The sequence below is a fragment of the Dipodomys spectabilis genome, unplaced genomic scaffold (genome assembly GCF_019054845.1).
Source record: "Dipodomys spectabilis isolate Male_0828 unplaced genomic scaffold, ASM1905484v1 ptg000067l, whole genome shotgun sequence".
NCBI lineage: Eukaryota > Metazoa > Chordata > Mammalia > Rodentia > Heteromyidae > Dipodomys > Dipodomys spectabilis.
The window spans coordinates 8,382,192-8,399,748 of NW_024870744.1; the positions used below are offsets into that span (position 1 = coordinate 8,382,192).

Consider the following 17,557-nt stretch of genomic DNA (forward strand, 5'->3'; position numbering starts at 1 on the left):
CTGGAAATCACTCCATCCCCTGCAGCTGGAGCACGGGAATGGTCTGCCTGAGACCCCTACCATGAGCCAGGTGTTGGGACTTAGTAGTTACCACGTGGGGATGAGGCTACCGCTGGAGAGAGCCTTGCAAGACAGGTGCCCCCAAGAAGGTGTAGTCACAGCTGGAGCCAGCTGCCCGGGGTTCCTCTTCACCTGCCAGCCGTCTCAAGACATTCAGAACACCAGGAGTGGTGTTCTGAAAGCTGGCACTGCCAGCCAGGGGCTGCTCTGCAGTGACTTGTTACACTTCTTTGCCTGGGGCACCCGCTGTGCCCTGCTCTCTGTGCCAAGGCTGCTCCCTCCTTCCTGTCGCCCTCTGGGCTTCCAGCTCCCCTTCCTTAAACACTAGTGTGCAAAACTTCTGCCTGCCCCGTGGATTCTGAGGTCTAACAGCACTGTGCGCCACAACCAGTAGAGCCCCACGGGGTGGAAGGCAAGCCAGGCTCAATGGTGTATTCTTTTGCTAGACTGGCACTCTACCACTGAACCGTACCAGCAGACCTTTTGCTGCCCGGGCTGGCTTTGAGCTGTGATCCTCAGTTCTCAGCCTCCTGAGTAGTCAGGATTACAGGTGCAGTCCACCAGTTTCAAGGCTTTGTTGTGTTTTGTGAGCCAGGAGCACTGGGTATAGCCCAGGTGGTGTCACTCAGCATCCTGAGTGCTGGGATTATTCGCTCTGGAACATGCTGCCTAGTTAACCATGAGCTCAGTTTTAAAGACACCTGGTTAGATTTTCATTAACCTGAATTTTTAACTTTCCAATTGAAATGCTGTAATGCTAGTGTCAAGTTCATTCACCACACTTGGGCTCCTCAGATGTAATGACTTCCCAAGATTCAGCCGAAACTAAGGTGCTCCAGTGTCCGAAGGGTTTGGCTCAGCCTGTAAAGGGTGTCAGTGGCTCACACCTGTAATCCTAGCTACTCAGGAGGCTGAGATGTGAGACTTGAGGTTTGAAGACAGCCCAAGCAGTAAAAATTTGTGATTGTCATCGCTAGCCACCCACCCAAAAAACCAGTAGTAGAGCACCAGCCTTGAACAAAAAAGCCCAGGAACAGCATGTAAGGCCCAGAATTTAAGCCCTATGACTGACAGAAAAATCCTTCAAATCCTTCTCATTTCAAGCCTCATCACCACAAAAACCTTGCAGACAGACTGCCGATTTATTTGGAATCAAGCAAAACTAGAGTCTGGCCATCTGGGTAGCTTGAGGGATGACCTACCCTGGTCACAGCTGCATTGCCTTCAGGTTCACGTGTTTGTAGAAGCTGGTGCTAACAAGCGTCACCTGGGGTCTGCTTGGACTGCAAGTCATTGCAATTCGGGTCAGTTAGTCTGGAGCAGCGGCCCCTCTTGGCTAACCCTGCGTGTGTCTTGAGCAGCAGACTGGCGCTTTGTAGCCTTGAGAATGAAAAGGGCCTGCATACAGATGCTTCCTTCGAAGACTCAGCCTTGGGCTAGAAAGTTCACAATTCAATATACACATTTATTTAAAAATATAAATATGGAAAAATAAATAATTTTAGAAGACTGGTGTGGCTATCCCTAGGTTTTAATACACTCAAGGGAGCAGCAGAGGGTTTTAAGCTCTAGGGACGGGAGGCAAGGTGGAGCTGTCTGACTTAGGGTGTGGTCCCGTTCTGTGGCTGCTGTCACTAAAGCAGATGGTCGCAATCCATAGAACTCGAGTTTCACAAGGCCGGGCTTGGCCTGGGGGGGGGGGGGTCGGAGCCCTGAGACAGCCTAGCAGAGGGATGCCAGGCCACATCCTCAAGTGTCTAGCTTTGGTCTCTGGTGGCAGGGTTCGTGGCAGCTAGGGTCTGAGTGTCCAGGAGATGCCCAGCCCTGACCCGGATGCCTGTGTGCCCATGTGAGGGTTCTCTGTGGACACCTAGAAACTAGGGCTCTGGTTTGGGGTGTGAGTGAACGGAGGAGAGGCTTCTGGCACTAGTGGGCATGAGGGGAGGCACCTCGTTCGGTCCACAGCTGTGTGGGGGTTGAGGGGCGCCCCCTGGAGGCAAAGGCCTGCCATGCACCCACGGGGACGTGCCAAATGAGAACCGCTCACCCAGCTAGAGGAAGGCCGCTTCTGCCCCACGACAGCCCCCCCCCCCCCCCCAGCTGCCCATCACTGCTGCTGCTTGTGAGGAAGCAGGACAGGACTCCCAAAGGGGCAGGAGTTGCCCAAGAGCAAACTTCTGCCTTTGCAGCGGCCTGTGCTCCAACATTCGCCTGGGCTGCCATGACCCGTCTCCAGAGAGCGACTTCAGGAAACAGTACAGACAGTGCTGGAGCTCTGGTTCTTCAGCACTTGCTGTTTCTGCATCTCTTTTGAAATCCGTCTTTTAATTCCTATCAAGTACAGTTCTCGGTCAAACTTGCCGGCAGCTAGTGGGATGCTGTGGAGGAGGAAGCGTCAGGAGAGCGCCCAGCAGGAACTAGGGCTTTCTCATCTAAAGCCCTGTGCCTGTTCCCAAAGGGCCCAGCCGGGGTCACAGGGCAAGCTTCTGCATGCGCCGCGGGCTCATGGGGCAGTGACCACAGGGTTGCTGGTGCCACAACTCAGGAAGGGTCACCCCACTTGACAGGAGCCACTTGGAGCCCAAGCTTCAGCCCACTGCTGTGCGGGAAGACACCCAGAGGGACTTACTTGTCCCGTCCTGGCCTCACTTTGACCCGGAACAGGCCGTACACAGGGCGGTGGTCAGATGTCTTGATGCCAAGGCAGGAAGAGTACTTTAAGGGACAAATGTCCCCCTTGTGGCGGCTTCTATACAAGACTCGGTCCTTTAAGAGACAGTGAAGCAGGAGCAGAGCTAGTGCAGGCCGCCCCTCTGCACGGTGAGCCCCGGGCCCCAGCCCCAGATCACCCAGCTCTCTGGCAGCAGTGGGAGCTGTGTTGCCTCTGTGGCCGCCCCACTGTCTCTAAACCATGCCATGCCCAGCATGAGACCTGGGCTGGTAAGAGCAAGACCAGCTGGGTGCAAGGGCTTCCCACTCACTCCTTCCAGGGGTGGAGCTGTATGGAACGAGGGCCCAGGGCCAGGGCCCATGTAGCGGCAGGACATGCATGAGCTGTGCCCAGCCGTGCGGCCCGGAGGGGGCCTTGTCCCACGCACACTTGGCCAGCCAGCCGTGCGGCCCGGAGGGGGCCTTGTCCCACGCACACTTGGCCAGCCAGCCGTGCGGCCCGGAGGGGGCCTTGTCCCACGCACACTTGGCCAGGTAGTCCCTGGCCTCAAGGCAGCTGCCTGGCTGGATGTCATGTGTCAGTGCCACCCAGGCTGGTGGTGGTCACCAGTGCTGGGACCATACCGTGTAGGAGGGGGTTCTCTGTTTGGAGGTGCTGTCGTAAGTATCCTTCCCAATATCAAACTTGTATGACGGGAGGAAGTGGATATCGGGCTCCTGGAAGCCCTTGAAGATGGACCCTGCAAGGAGCACGCAGGTCGTTAAGAGAAGCTCAAGGAGCCTGCTGCCTGGCCCAGGCTGCCAGCCCGCGCTGCCCGGCCTCGCACCACCCACCTTTCTTCATCTCCCGGGTGAGCTGGTCATGCCGCAGCAGGGCTGGCACGTCCACCTCCAGGTCCTGCTTCAGGATGGCCTCCACCGCCCGGCGCCCTCCGCTCAGGCGGAAGTTGAAGTCTCCAAACCAGAACACCTCATCGAACCGGGTGGTGACATCCGCTGGGCACACGGGGAAAGAGAATGGCGCTGGCCTTCGCGAGTCCCAGGCCACGAAAGGGGACTCATCTGTGCTCCACTCCCCAGAACCACAGCCTGGCAGCAGCTCCGGGGACCGGCAGGAGCATCAGAGGGGCGCTGCTCAGGCTTTGTGGTTGAGTTGAGCCCACGGCAGGTGATCCAGAGGGTACCCAAGCAGTCCCCCAAACCTCCAACAGCTGTCCTGATGGGTATGGGATGGACCACGTCTTTCCAGTTCCTTTGCCCAGCCCGACTAAGCACAGCCAGTGGTCAGCAAGGAACAGCTGGGCCCAGCCAGTGCACGGCGGTCTCAGTGGGAAACTTCCTGCGCTCGGCCTCTCCAGAGCCCCAAGAGAGTGTGGGGCAGAGGTCACAGTCCTCACCTGCGCTGGAGCGGTAGGGGTTGGTGTCTGGTACAGTCCTGGGCAGGGCCAAGGCCTGGATGGTCCTGGCGTAGTCCATTAGCCTCTCGGCCACCTTTCCGTCTCCGGCTGCGGGAACAGGACAGGGGTGGGGTGGGGCCTGGCACCTGTGGCCTCCGATGCATCTAGGGTGGAGAGGAAGCTGCCCTCACAGGGCAGTGACTTACAGGTGAAGTGAGAGGTGATGAAGAGGAAGGAGGTGCCGAAGAAGGTGAAGCTGAGGCCCAGGGCTCCCTTGGTCTTGATCTGAGACACGATCCGAGTGGTCACAGTGGAGCATTCCACCTCTGTGTGACGGGGCAAGGGGACTCAGTGGGCAGTGGGGCCGTGCCCGGCTGGGCATGCCGTGTGTTCTCTCCCCACCCCCTCCGCCATGTGGTTGGATGGGTGCTGCTGGCACCTACCCGAGCAGAACCAGATGAGGTCCCTGCGGATGAACAGGGACATGTACAGCACCCCGTGCGCGGCGGAGGACAGCAGCACGTACCGGGGGCCCAGCGTCTCCTGCAGGCGCGTCTCCCACTCCCGCCTGGAGGAGGAAAAAGGACAGTTGGGGACACAAGGGCTTTCAGCCCCACTTCCCCCTTCCTCCCCGGCCGGCCCCAGGGAGCACCAGAGGCGGCTCCCTGATTTTGCTTCATCAGGCTGCACGAGGAGACATTTATTCACCTTTTTTGGCAGTACTTGGATTTGATTTTCTGGGGTCTTAGGCTTGCTAGGTTGATGCTCTACTCTGAGTCTTTGGTCCCCTAACATCATGGGCTTTAAATGGCCCAAACCACTGTTCATGAAGAGGCTGGTTTGCATTTCACCAGACACGGAGGCAGGCTGCCTGTACAGCTCACTGGGGTCTCAGCCTCTCGGCTTGTCCTTGTGCTCTCAGGACACCGGCCAGCCTCGTGGTGTTCAACAGGGTTTGCTGCCCAGGGGTAATCACAAGGTGCCCTGCACCCTACCTGTCGGAACAGCCTTCCTGGACCCCGATGACGTACAGGTCCTGGGTGTAGTCGGCCTCGCTGGGCAGCAGGAATTCGTCCAGGCTCACTGGGAGCTCCTGCAGGGGAGACGCACGGGGTTACCAGGGCCGCCAGACGCCTCCCAGGCCAGCGTGCGAGTCCTTGCTCTGCCCAGGAGGCGATTATGAGGCATCTCTTCTGAAGGAGCCGGCGCCCGGCGGCATGCAGCCTCCCAGAGGGCTCAAGTGAGGGCAGCTCCCTTAGCTCCCTCTTTTCCTCCCCAAAGCATGAGTCTGTCTCCCAGCAGCTCCCCACCCGTGCGTGGCTCCTCCCTGCCGTGTACCCCCCAGCCTGGGCTGACCGCCTCTCTGCGCAGACACCATTGGGCATGCCCAACACTGGTCTCTCATGGAGACTCATGGTGGGAGGTATGGCTGGGGGGCCAGAGGGGGTACCCAGCTGCCCTCCTCACACACATGCAGTGTGGCTGGCAGGGGCTGGACCAGGGCCAGGAGTTCCCGCCCCTGAGGCGCAGCTGCCCCTGAACCCGAGCCTGCCCCACTCCAGCTCTCTCACCTTCTGGCCCTGCATGTTCCAGGTGGCCACAAATAGGGCCACATTCCGGTCTGGGAAGTACCTAGCCAGCTCATCTGCCCCCAGCAGGGCCCCGCTGGCCAGGAGACTCCCCTCCAGATAGCTCCTGCAAAGCAAAAGCAGACAAAGGGCTCTAGCATGACAGCGCTCAGCTAGCTCAAGAGTCTCCTGCATTCAGGATGGGGTACATGGGGACTCAGGACTCGTGGTCCCTGGGGCTATGAGGCCCTAAGAAACAACCTGAATGCCCACAGGATGCCAGTGAGCCATCTGCCCTGGACTGGGATTTCTCCTGGCCAGGACACCAAGCCCACGCTCAGCTGTGACATCTCAAGCATGGCTAGCTGGGGACAGGAGGGCGTCTGGCCCTGGAGATGCCAGCGCTGGCCTCGCAGGACACACAGGTGCCCCATACGCCACAAGGCTGGCCAGCCAGCCACGCAGACACGCGGCATGGGCGCAGCTCTGAAGGCCGTCCGGTTTCTGTTGCGTTGTGTGGCTCTGAAACTATGGTGCAAGAGCCACAACAGACCCCATACGAACAACACCATGGCTGCGTGCCAGAAAACGGTATTTACAGGCACTGAACTCTGAATGCAACCTGATTTTTTCCCAGCCATTTCTAAATAGAAACGGCTTTGATGGTTGCCTGCGGCTGGGCTTGCGGGGCCCTGTCCCTCCCCCCCCTGCTTCCCTCTCCAGGTACATTCTCCAGACCCTACCAGGGGCGGCGGCAGTGGCCACCCACCCTGCTCCACAGGTCTGCGTCCCTCCCACCCGCCTTTCCAGCGGGGAGGGCTCTGCCTAGGGCAGAGGGAGGGCTGCGTCCGGCTTTCTCACCCTGCCAGCTGTTCCCGTGTGCTCCACCACATTGCCTGTACAGTCCTTTCTTTCTAGAAGCCTTCCCTGCAGAACGCTATCCAAACTTTATTCTACTCCGCCTGGCGCCAGCCCTGGGCTAAAGGAGGGCACTGCTAAGCCAGGAGTGGTCTCTACAGTGAGAGGAGATGGCTAGAGGGTGAGGTCCGTCCAGACGCTCCTATGACAAGCCTAGGCAGCGCCTTTCACACCCTCCAGGGTGAGGACACCCCGTCTTCTGTGTGCCACACCCCAGCAGCCTCCAACAGCCACAGGCACAGACTGATCAGGCTGACAGATGACACGGAGAAAATGGAAAACAGGTAAGGCACAGTGGCTCACAGCTGCAACCCAGCTACCAGAGAGATGGAGATGATGAAGGAAGGATGCTCGAAGGCCGAAGTTAGTGAGATTGCATCCCAAAAAACCAAGCTAGGTGTGATGGCACACACTATAATCCTAGTGGCCCGGGAAGCCATAGGAGGAGGGTGGCAGGTGGGAGGTGACAGCCAAGGCCGATCTCGTGTGTGTGTGTGTGTTCGTTCTAGTACTGAGGTTTGAACTCTGGTTGTAAGCACTTGTCAAGTTTATGGCCTTAAGGCACAGCAGGCTCCACTGCCCTTGGCTGTAGCTGGCCTTTGCTGCTCTCCCAGAGCAGGGAGGCACCAGGCCATGGCCGTGGAAGCTCCACAAAGCCCAGAGCCAGGGCAGGTAGAGAGCACAGGGAGGAGGAAGGTGCTGGGCCCTGCCTCACCCACCACTGTCCAAGGCAGGAAGCTGAGGCTCAATCCTCATTTTCTAAGTGGTCAAGCTAATCCAATTGCACACAACTTAAGAACTGTGGCAGTGCTTCACGGTGCAGATAGTCTCTTTAAAAGGCCCCCCCATGGTGACCAGTGTAACAGAGGTGATGGGTCTGGTCTGTTAACATCTAAATGGGCCCAGGGGCTCACTTCCGGTGTGGTGAGGAGGGCTCACCTGCAGAGCCAACCACAGGCCCATCTTCCGTGGCCACAGGAAGTGGAAAGGAGGCTCCAGAACCTCAGAATGTAGCTTTTTTGGACACAGTCTCCCCAGAGGAAATTGCTTTGGCATCTCTGGGCGGGAGCCCGGGTGCAATGACCACGGTAATGCAGCCTCCAGCCAGGACGTCTGCTCTCGGCAGCGGGGCAGAGCCGCTGGACCTCTGCCTCCATAGCTGGGATCGCTTGAAATCTGGTGTGTGGGCACTTGAGGGCAGCCCCAGCAGGATGAGACTGGACTTTGAGGGGGAAGGGGAGGAGAGACATGAGCTCGGGGACTCCAGATGAACGCAGACTCTGGCTTCAGGAAAGGGGCACCAGGACCGTGCTTGGCTGTCATGGGCAGAGAAAGGCTCCCATCAAGTGAGTTTCTACAGATTACTAGCATTACAGACATGCTGGGAAACAAGGACCTGCACATCCTCAGTGTGGGAGACCAGACGAGAAGCTGAGAGGAGTGCTCAGCAAGCTGCATCTGGGATGTGGAGCATCTGCAGCTCAGGATACTGTAGAGGCTCCCCGAATCTCCTGGGGGGCGGAGGACAGGGGCACCCAGCCTGTGCAGCTCTCCTTATGAGTGAGCAGGTTTACACCTGGCTAAACATCCTGATAATATGCCACCTTGTGCCCAGAGGCCATGGGAGAAGCATGCTCAGCCCTTCCAGTGGCACCCCTGGGCTCCTAGAATACAGTTAGCAAATAACAGCATGAGAATGGAGGTATGGCTCAAGTGAGAGCCAGCTGAAGTAAGCAAGCCAGCAAGCCAGCCAGCCGAGGTGGTGAGTTCAATCCTTGGAACAAGGAAAAAAAGAGAGAAACCAGGTTCAAGGTAACATGGCTCTGACAAAAACACCCATTACAGGGTGCTGGAGGCTCACATCTGTAATCCCAGCTACTCCAGATGCTGAGATCTTAAGGATCATAGTTCAAAGCCAAGCCTGGGGCAGCGAAGTGTGCTCCATCTCCAAAATAACCAGCCACTGAAGTAGTACAACTTAGCAAGCAGGCATGCTGAAGTAGCAAGAGGCCCTGCGTTCAAACTCCAAAACAAAACAGTCCCACTGACAACGAATGCTATCTCACACAAAGTACAAAAAGACAAACTCCAGGAGCAAGAAGAGGGCTGGAGTCCAGTCTCATCTGCTTACACAAGGAGTGAGCACAGTGACCCGCTTGTACAGGTACACTGTGCCCATGGATGGCACTGAGTCACAAAGGAAAAGTTCTGGAAGGACATTGTGTCTGGGAGACCTGCCTAAATCTCTGCCGGTGCATCTTAGATAGTCTCTATGGGGTGTTCGTGTGGTCCCTCACATAGTGACCCTAGAGCAGGGGTCACCGGGTAAGGCCAGGTGCTGCTCCCCTCCCCCCTCAGGCCCTACCTGCTCCGAATGTCCTTGGTGCGGATGGGTGCCAGGAGGCTGAAGGAGGATCGGGCGGCGTGGAGCGGGTGGTCGTCAGAGGCCAGGGGGCTCCGGGGTCGGCAAGTGCCCAGGCTGCTGTGGGCCCGGACCAGCTTGCTTTGTGCCCGCGGCTTGCGGTCAGCATGCTCTGAGTCAACCTCATTTGCTGCGCTCGCAGGGTCGGAGGCCGCGCGGTGGTCGGACGCGGGCGCTGAGCGTGGGGGCCGCAGGCCGGGGGGCGGCGGGGAGCTTCCAGTTGGCAGGGCCTCCCTGTGCAGGGGATCTAGGGAGGTGCTGGCCACTCCAGAGAGACGGTTACTCCACCCGGGTGGACTCCCCCCCTCGCTGCCCATAGCCCTGCGGGCTTTCGGGACCTCCTGCAAAGACGGGCCCAGGCAGGGCGCAGGGTGGCCCTGGGCGGCCGCGGCGGCCGGGCCCTGGGCCTGGTGCGGGGAGCCCGCGCTCGGGCTGGCGCCGTCCCGCTCCGCGGCCGACAGGTCCTCCTGGCTGGTGGGGAAACGCCTCCTCCTCCAGGCCTTGTCATCGAGAGACAGGGCTCGCTCCAGGCGGGGCTTCATGGGGGGCTGCGGGGTGACGGGCTTCGCCTCTGCTTGGGGGTCCTGGCTGCCGGCGGGGGCTGGCACGCCGAGGGGGGGCGCGGGGCTCTCCTCCGAGCCCTGACCGAGAGGCGCGGCCGGGGCGCCCGAGCCGGCCGGGCCCTGGCGTGCGCTCAGGAGCCGTCCCGGGGGCGTCGCCTCGTCCGTGGGCCCCGGCCGCTCGCCGGGGCGCAGGCACGCCGACTTGGACGGCATGGTGGGGCCCGCCGGCCGGCACCCCGCGGCCCGGGCCCGGGGAGGCCCCGCGGTGCCGGCCGCACCCGCCCCGGCGTCGGGGAGGCCCCGCGGTGCCCGCCCGGCGTCCGGGATGCGCGTCAGGGGTGGCCGGCGGCGCGCACCGAAGAAACCCCGGGCGGCTCCCTCCCTGGCCTGGGGCGCTTCTGGGGCCGAGGCCGCATGGCTGGAGCCGCGCGGTGCCCAGGTGCCTGGAAGCCCGGAAACCGCCGTGAGTGGGCCCGCTCTCCGGGAGGACGCCAGGGCGCGGGCGAGCCGCGCCGCCCGCCCCCTCCCGGGTGTCCAACCGACCGGCCCACCGGCCGGCCCTCCGCCCCGCCCTCGGCGGCCGCCCCCTCCGCCCCCGGCCCTCAGCCCCCACCTGAGGTCGGACTCCGCCGGGCCGGGCGCCGGGGGAGGCAGGGCCAGCACGGCCAAGGTGGCCCTAGCAACAACCGCCGCCCCGCGCAGGGGTCGCCGGGCTCTGTTCAATGGCCAACCTGGTCCCGGCCGGGCTCAGGGGCGGCCCCGCGCACCGCCCGGCCCGCGCCGCCACGGGCTGCGCGCCGCCCACAGCGGCCCCTGGCGGCCGGAGGACCGCAAGGCACGGCCGGTCCCTCGGGGCAGAGGCCCCGCCCCGAACAGATTCAAGGCAGCAAAGGCCCCGCCCCTCGGCAGAGGCCCCGCCCCGAACAGATTCAAGGCAGCAAAGGCCCCGCCCCTCGGCAGAGGACCCCTTCCTCCCCCCCTCCCCATTCAAGCACAGCAGAGGCCCCGCCCCGGGCGCGGACAGACTCAACCACAAGGGCCCCGCCCCTTAGGGCAAAGGCCCCGCCCCAAACAGATTCAAGGTAGCCAAGGCTCTGGCCCTGGAGCATTGGCCCCCTTCCTGCCCCCCCCACCCCCCACCCCCCAGACTCAAGCACAGCAGAGGCCCTGCCCTGGCGCTGACAGATTCAAGCACAGCAAAGGCCCCGCCCCTTGGTGAAGAGGCCCCACCCTAGACGGATTCACGGCATGCAAGGCTCCGCCCGTGGGGCAGAGGCCCCCCCTTCCTCCCCCCTCCCCCCCAGACTCCCGCACAGCAGAGGCCCCGCCCCATACGCCGCCAGATATCAGACCCAGCGCACACCGCGCCCCCAGCACCCTAACAGACCTGGAGGCCTGGTTGTCAAAATTTGTAATCCCACAAATCACAAGCCTCAGGGTAAGGTATTTGAGAGCCCAAAATATTTTATTTAACTATTTGCATTTAGGAAAAATAGCAGCTCCCACCTCCAAGGAAGCTTCTTGAATCAAAGTGGTTGGCAGTGGACAGAGCCAGGGCAGGGCTGGACTAGAGAGAGGAGGGTGGGGGCCTTTCTCAGTGACTGGTGGGAATGGATGGATCCAGGCATACTGGTCTATGGAACATTCTGGAAACTATTCTGGGAGGAGGGGGATCTTTCCTAGATGATGAAGTGAACCAGAAAACTGGCAAGGGCTGTGCTAATTCCACATTCTACAATTTCTACACTTACATTTTAAAGACCAAACAAACCGCTTATGTTGCCCCAGCAGAACCTACCCAAATTATTACCTACTGATTTTTTATAAATATTTAAATATTTCTCTTTTTTCGGCCTCTTTAGATCAACAGCGAGGGCAGTCGTAAGAACAGTCGGTGACGCTTTAAAGCTCTGAGTGCAGAGGCGGCTCTCCTGCAGGGTGATATGGCTGAGTTGCTGCTGGAGGTCCCCACGTGGGAATTAACTCAGGGGCAGAGAAGCCACGTTCCAGAGCATCTCCAGGAAATCTTTCAAGCACTCCTTATAGGTGCTCCCGACTCCTCTGAGGATGTCTGCTTCAGAAGAGCGCTGAGGAGCTGGAGGGCACACGAACCCCTCATGGTGGGCAGTGTTTCTCGGTTTGCAGCCTGGCTACTTCCTCTGGGAGGAGTCTGGCCAGCTGCCAGGAACCCCGTTTCCACACTGCTTCAGCATGCCTGCCACTGCAGCTGGGCCCAGTCCTCATCAGGCCACAGAGAGCTGAAGTGAGACTCTGAAACCAGGGCTTCCCTCCTGGATGTGAGCCAAGGCAACTGCTCGCCCTCCAGCACACCCTTCCTTTGGCTGTGACCTCTTCCCAGCTCATAAGACAGGGGAGAGCTGCCAGCGTGGTGCGTGCTGGGGCTGGGGCTCCCCCACTTGGGTCAAGCACTCATGCTTCTCTCGGTGTCCTGGAAGAACCTGGGAATGGGAATCATCTGCACTACTTCTCAGCTGGGTCTCAGGGAGGCAGGCCCTGGTTGCGGAGGAACAGGGAGCAGGACTTTCCTGTGGTCCAGCCCTGCCCAGCCAGCCTCACGTCATGTGGCTCTCAAGTGGCTGAATCACCATTCTTAAGTCATCGTAAGTGACTCAGAAAGGAACACTGTTCTTTTATGAGAAAGATCTTTTGTCAGATTCACTCTATCCAGCATCTGAGAGGATGGAGTTGGTTTTGCAGTAATTCACACACATGGGCGGAAAGGAGGGGGCGCACAGTGTGGCCGGCTCTGAGCTGCGGCTGTATCCACGGGAGGCCTCCAGACCCGAGGCAGGTTGCGGAAACAGTCATCTTGGGGTTCCAAATGAGAATCCAAAATGAATGATTTCTAGTTCAACACCGGATATTTCCTCTGGCCAATTCTTCCCAGTCTTGAATTCCCCGAGTTGACAGAGGCCTACAACAAAAGAAACAGCAGCACCGTCCTGTACATGTCCACTGGGTACTGCCCAGGGAACCCGTGGTAACACAGACAAATGATTACCGGTTATAGCCATAAGAACTGAAGAGCTGGCCCCAATCTCCCTTGAAGGGACTGAGATTTCAGCACTCAGTGTTTCCTACTATTCTAGGTTGTAGAAGTAGTTCAATTTTAGTTTGCTATTTTAAGGGCCATGAGGAATGAGGCTAATTCTGCAGAGTTGGCCCAGCTGATTGCTTGGTGAGTCTGGGGTGAACAGTGGCCTGTGGTCACATGGTGCCACATGGCATGGGTGTTGTCAGGTACCAATGGAGATACCACCAGCATTTGCTCTTCTCCCCTTTCAAGATTTCATTAGGATCAAAGCGCAGGGATCTAGTCTACTGAACTACAGCTGAGAGGAAAAGGGGAGATAAAAATGACCAAAGCTTGAAGCTATGAAGGGGACACTGGTGATAACTGGGGACAGGACAGCCCTGGCTGACGCGGGGCCGTTGCAGGGAGCACCAGAACCAGTAGGAGAGTTGTCAGGAATGAGCAGGGCAGCTTAGGGGTGCGTCTCAGCAGTAGAGTGGCTGCCTCGCTGTTGGAAGCTGAGTTCAAATGTCTGTACTGTAGAAAGGGGGGAACTAGAAGGGAGGCCAGGCCTAGCAAGTGGCTGCGGCAAAGTCTATGTGACTGTGTGTCACTTAAATGTCACATTCAGATTGCCACGTGTCCACCTGAACCCTTCCCCGTTCTCCCACAAAGCTCCCCGCGCCCCGCCCCCTTGCTGATCACACACCAGACTATCTTCTCCCAGGCAAGAGACTGACAGACAGAAAGCAGAGGAGACAGAACACAGGAAACTATCCAGAGAGCTTCTCTGTTCTCTGGCATAAGTACACACATGACCAGGGCTGGCGAGTAGGGCAGTGCCCACCGGCCTTAAGAATAGAGTCGTGTCTCCAGGCCGCAGAGCGAGGATGAAGGGCCTGGAAGCTCAAGATGGGCACAAAAAAAATGCAAAGACAGCTTCAGTTCTGAAGCAAATTCCTGCCCAAGGATTCCACCCAGCCCAACCATCAACCCAGTGACCAGGGCAACAGAGGTATTTTCCCTACAAAGTCACCACCATGTCACGAAGCTCCTAGAAGGTGTGCCACCAAGACAAAGGTTTTAACGGGAAAAGGCAATGTGGAGGGTTCTACACCAGCAATTGCAGCTTGAGACAGGCCCCAGGGGGTGGAGAAGAGATGGGAGTCTGTGGCCACAGGCTCCATAATGGCAGGAGCCATAAAGCCCAACATGAAAAGCCACACATCACACACTTGCCCCCTAGAAAGGAGAAAGATGCTCACTTGGTCCACACCCAGTGCTGGAGCAGAAGGCCCCGGGGGTCCAGACCCTCCCCTCCTGTGGAGGCGGCCACCAGAAAAGGCCTGAATCTGAAGATCCCAAAGCAGTGACGGGAGCATGGCATGAATGGAGGCGGAAGTTGGCTGAGAACCCAAGGGGGTGGGAGAGGTGTGGGAGGGGGGAGGGGCCAGCGGCCCATCTCCTCACACTTCTGTGGGTGAGCAACTCTGGATGAGAAAAGGAAGAGTCTGGGGAAGAAAAGACACATTCACTGAGCAGCATGGTGCCAAGTCAGCAGGTGAGAGAGTCAGATTCAGGCAAAGGTAGATGCTACTCACCTGTGCTAGGTGAGCAGGGTTGTAGAAGGGCACTGCCCCACTGGGAGGGGCCCCAGCAGGGCCGTGGTCACCGGTAGCCTGCAAAACAGAGAAGCTACCTGAGCAACTGCTGCCTCAGCGCAGACACAGGCTGTTCCTCAGAAAGGTGCTGGCGCTCTGAAGAGCCACAGCGTGGGGCAGAGGCAGCTCTGACAACACTGGTATCATTATGAGTGGCAACGATCAAAGCAACATGCAGAGCGAAATGCTTTAAACACCACTACGTGCAGACAGCGCAGGCCAGAGAGATGCCCTGTAGTGTCGGCCAAGCAGTTAGGAGACCGGAAGTAGGTGTGTGTCAATACACAGATGAGAGACAAGGTCTGTCCCCAACCCCCTATAAGATGCCATCAGACAGTCCTGCTGGCCTCACACAGACTTCTTCAAGTTACTCAACAAGAAGAAACCTTTCTTCCCAAAGGAGCTTCCTGACCTGGGAGACACTGTCAGGCCAGGCTGCCTTGTAGAAAAACCGAGAACTCATCCAGGTGCTCTGAACCCCGGGATTAGTTCACAGATGGGGCACCTGGAAGCTACCACAGACTCTCCGCTCTGAACCCCAGGGTCAGTCCCCAGACGGGGCATCTGGAAGCTGCCACAGTGTCCACGGGCCACTTAGGGAAAGAAGCACTACATCTCAGAAGGCTTGGCTAAGACAAAGGTGTGTTAGTGACAAAGTGTGGAACGATGGACCAGCACTCTCAAAGGGACAGTTCTACTACACACACCAGCCCATGGAAAGAGAGAGCGGCCAGCCACAGGTACCTGATGAAAATGCCGGCTCACTTCCTGTGAGAGCGAGCTCATTGAGCTACAGCGCGAGAGCTACGGAACAGCAAGAACACACACAAGATACAGACGTGAAAATCAGCATGCACGGTGTGCTCCCAGGCGCCAGGTGCGCTTCCGAAAGCTTTATGATGCCGTTAGGATCAACAGAATTCAAACAGGGCAAAGCCAGAGTTAGCTTTCTTCCTACTTTAACACAGGTCTTGTCAAGAAACCATTCGTCTTGTGGAGGAGTGGGAGCTCTCACTTACACCTCACAAGTCAAGCACAGTCGCGCTGCGCCGAGGGAGACCCTGGACGAAGGAAGGCAATGCCACCCTCCCCCCACTCACAGCTCCTAAATGGTGATCAAACAAGTGTCGTGTTTTTCTAGGAACATAAGGTTTTTCAAGCATTTTGCTCCATCCTGCCCTTGTTGTTTCTGAGTCTATGCAGCGCCCCTTCCTGTTCATTTGCACTCCTTTTCAAAGGCTGGAAGACACTGCCTTTGGGCAATAAAGCTGAGCCTGCCAAGCCTCGACCAAGGGGTGGGGCAGGAACGGGGTCACTGCAACAGGCCAGGCCACTCCCTACCTCTCCTCCCTGGGAACCATCCAGTCTGGAGGGCGTGAGTTCTGGACCAGGGGCTGAAGCTGAAGAGCTGAGCTCCTGTGAAGGAAACAGGAGATGTGGCAATTACCCAGCCCAAAGGAATTGAAGTCTTTCTCACCAGGAGGAAAAATAATGGCAGCACCTAGCCAAACATGTCGTGCAGAAGGGGTCTCCCACAGAACCCCACTGCTCTGCCTCAGGGTGACAGCACAACCACTCTGTGCCTGGCACGGCCCTAATGGCTGTGAGGCGCACGGGGCCTTCTGATTCAAGCCCATCACCACTGCCCTCTCCCACAGTGTAGTGAACTGGAGCCAGGCTGACCCAGGCCTGTCCCGTTCCAGATGCCCTGCTCTGGGCTGCACAGTGTGTGGGAGTCACTGTTCCTTTTAGGTGAGGCTATCCCTAGCTTGCGTTACTTACAGCCAGACAATTTCTTATCTGCGTTGTAGCTTAATTTTTTACGATTCTTTAAAAATAGTGGCCAAATGCATATAAAATGGACCTCCCTAATTCACAGCGCACTAAGCACTTCCTCTTGTTGTGCAGCCATCACCCCTACTCATCTCCACCAATCCCCACCCCCTCTCTGGCCCCGGGCCCCCACTTCTACTTGACCTCTGTGTTGAGCAGTGAGAGCAGAAGGCCATCTGTGCGCACACGACACAGACAAGCACAAGGGAAGGGGATGTTGGACCGGACAGGATGGCAGGCAGGCCCTCCCTGGGCTTTCTTCTTCCATCTCATTGTACTCCACTAACCTGGGCTTCTGGGCTGGGTTCTGGCTTGGGCTGAGCCCCAGCTGGAGCCTGTCCCCTGCTGCCAGCGCGGTCTGCAAGCTGTGGCTCTTCTGCATCTGTGAATAAGGGGGCAGGAGGCCATCACCATTTCCCAATCTCCAGGACATCCTTTACAACCCACAGGGTTGTAAGGTTGTGGCCTCATGAAGAGGCCACAGGGAGTCCACAGGGAAGGGTCCCACTTTGGCCTTCGTGGAGGAGAGGCCACAGGGAAGAGGCCCATTTTGGGCCTTCATGGAGGAGAGGCCACAGCTGCTGAGAAAGTGCAGGCTGGCTCAGCCACTCTTAGTGGGAGATGTGGGCCAGAGGCTCCCAGACAAAGACTGGTCAGGTCAGCCAGTGGAGGCAGAGGAGGACCTGCTCAGGTGTGTGCTGCCTACCTGGATTGGGTATTAACAAATTAGGAGGGATTGGGAGTGGGGCGAGTGGAGCGAAGAGGTCGGCGGGAGCAAGAGCCGGCTCATTCCGCTGAGTCCCACTTGGGTTCAGAACATCCACGTAGCGAGCCCTGGACCCACCTACGAGGGGTTGAAGAAACAAATTCCAGGTGACTGTGGGGCCTGCGATGTCAGCGGGGCAAGCAGGGGCCCAGAGGAGGAGAGGTTCCGTCCGAGGAACCCACTGGCTTGCGTCTGTGCACTTCTGGGAGGTTGCCCACGCATTTCCACCACGTCACACATGTCTCACAGGGCGTTTCTAACCGAGGGGACACATCTGCACCCATGGGTCATCAACACGGGTGCGAAAGAGTACCATGTGCACGGAGAAATAGACTCTTGCCACAGGTCTACCTCCATAAAACGTTCCAGCACTGTACCAGAAGGCTACCCAGGGCCTGCTCAACGGCTCTACTAGACATCACCCAAAAATGCTGGGGCTATTACCTGCTTTTCTAGAAAACACGTTCACGGAGGCTGTGGGAGGCCCTTGGGGCCCAATAGGAGCTGTCTGTGGAGCCCTGGGGAATGATGTTGGAGGCGGGGGTGGCGCCTTCTTCTGCAGGGGGAGAAACAGCTCAGAAATCCACCAAGTGTCCCAGAAACCCAGTTAGGACTTTCTAAAGGGAGGGTTAAAATGCCTGAGGGTTAAAGAGCAAAGGAGGGGA

At 58.4% G+C, this 17,557-nt stretch overlaps 2 protein-coding genes across 6 annotated transcripts in view; both read right to left on the bottom strand.

Annotated features, from left to right (window-relative positions):
- Positions 1–1,645: 1,645 nt before the first annotated feature.
- Positions 1,646–9,811, bottom strand: Inpp5e (inositol polyphosphate-5-phosphatase E). Its single transcript, XM_042680892.1, has 10 exons — positions 8,979–9,811; positions 5,699–5,822; positions 5,123–5,220; positions 4,571–4,695; positions 4,334–4,453; positions 4,128–4,235; positions 3,565–3,726; positions 3,355–3,470; positions 2,690–2,826; positions 1,646–2,438 (listed from the first exon to the last, which is right to left on the bottom strand). Exons 1-10 carry the CDS (start codon positions 9,809–9,811, stop codon positions 2,306–2,308), a joined length of 1,956 nt encoding a protein of 651 aa, XP_042536826.1. The 3' UTR covers positions 1,646–2,305.
- Positions 9,812–11,042: 1,231 nt separating this feature from the next.
- Sec16a (SEC16 homolog A, endoplasmic reticulum export factor) overlaps positions 11,043–17,557 on the bottom strand; it is a 40,576-nt gene continuing 34,061 nt past the window's right edge. For 3 of the 5 annotated variants that reach the window (XM_042680942.1, XM_042680939.1, XM_042680936.1), the window contains 7 exons: positions 17,337–17,448; positions 16,833–16,970; positions 16,414–16,508; positions 15,635–15,709; positions 15,038–15,097; positions 14,234–14,311; positions 11,043–12,533 (listed from right to left, as the gene is read on the bottom strand). In XM_042680942.1, the coding sequence (XP_042536876.1) occupies positions 12,465–12,533; positions 14,234–14,311; positions 15,038–15,097; positions 15,635–15,709; positions 16,414–16,508; positions 16,833–16,970; positions 17,337–17,448 (627 nt within the window). In that variant the 3' untranslated portion in view covers positions 11,043–12,464. Of the gene's footprint in view, positions 12,534–13,710; positions 14,144–14,233; positions 14,312–15,037; positions 15,098–15,634; positions 15,710–16,413; positions 16,509–16,832; positions 16,971–17,336; positions 17,449–17,557 lie in introns of those variants that run through there. The other 2 variants (XM_042680937.1, XM_042680938.1) reach the window with 2 other exon arrangements.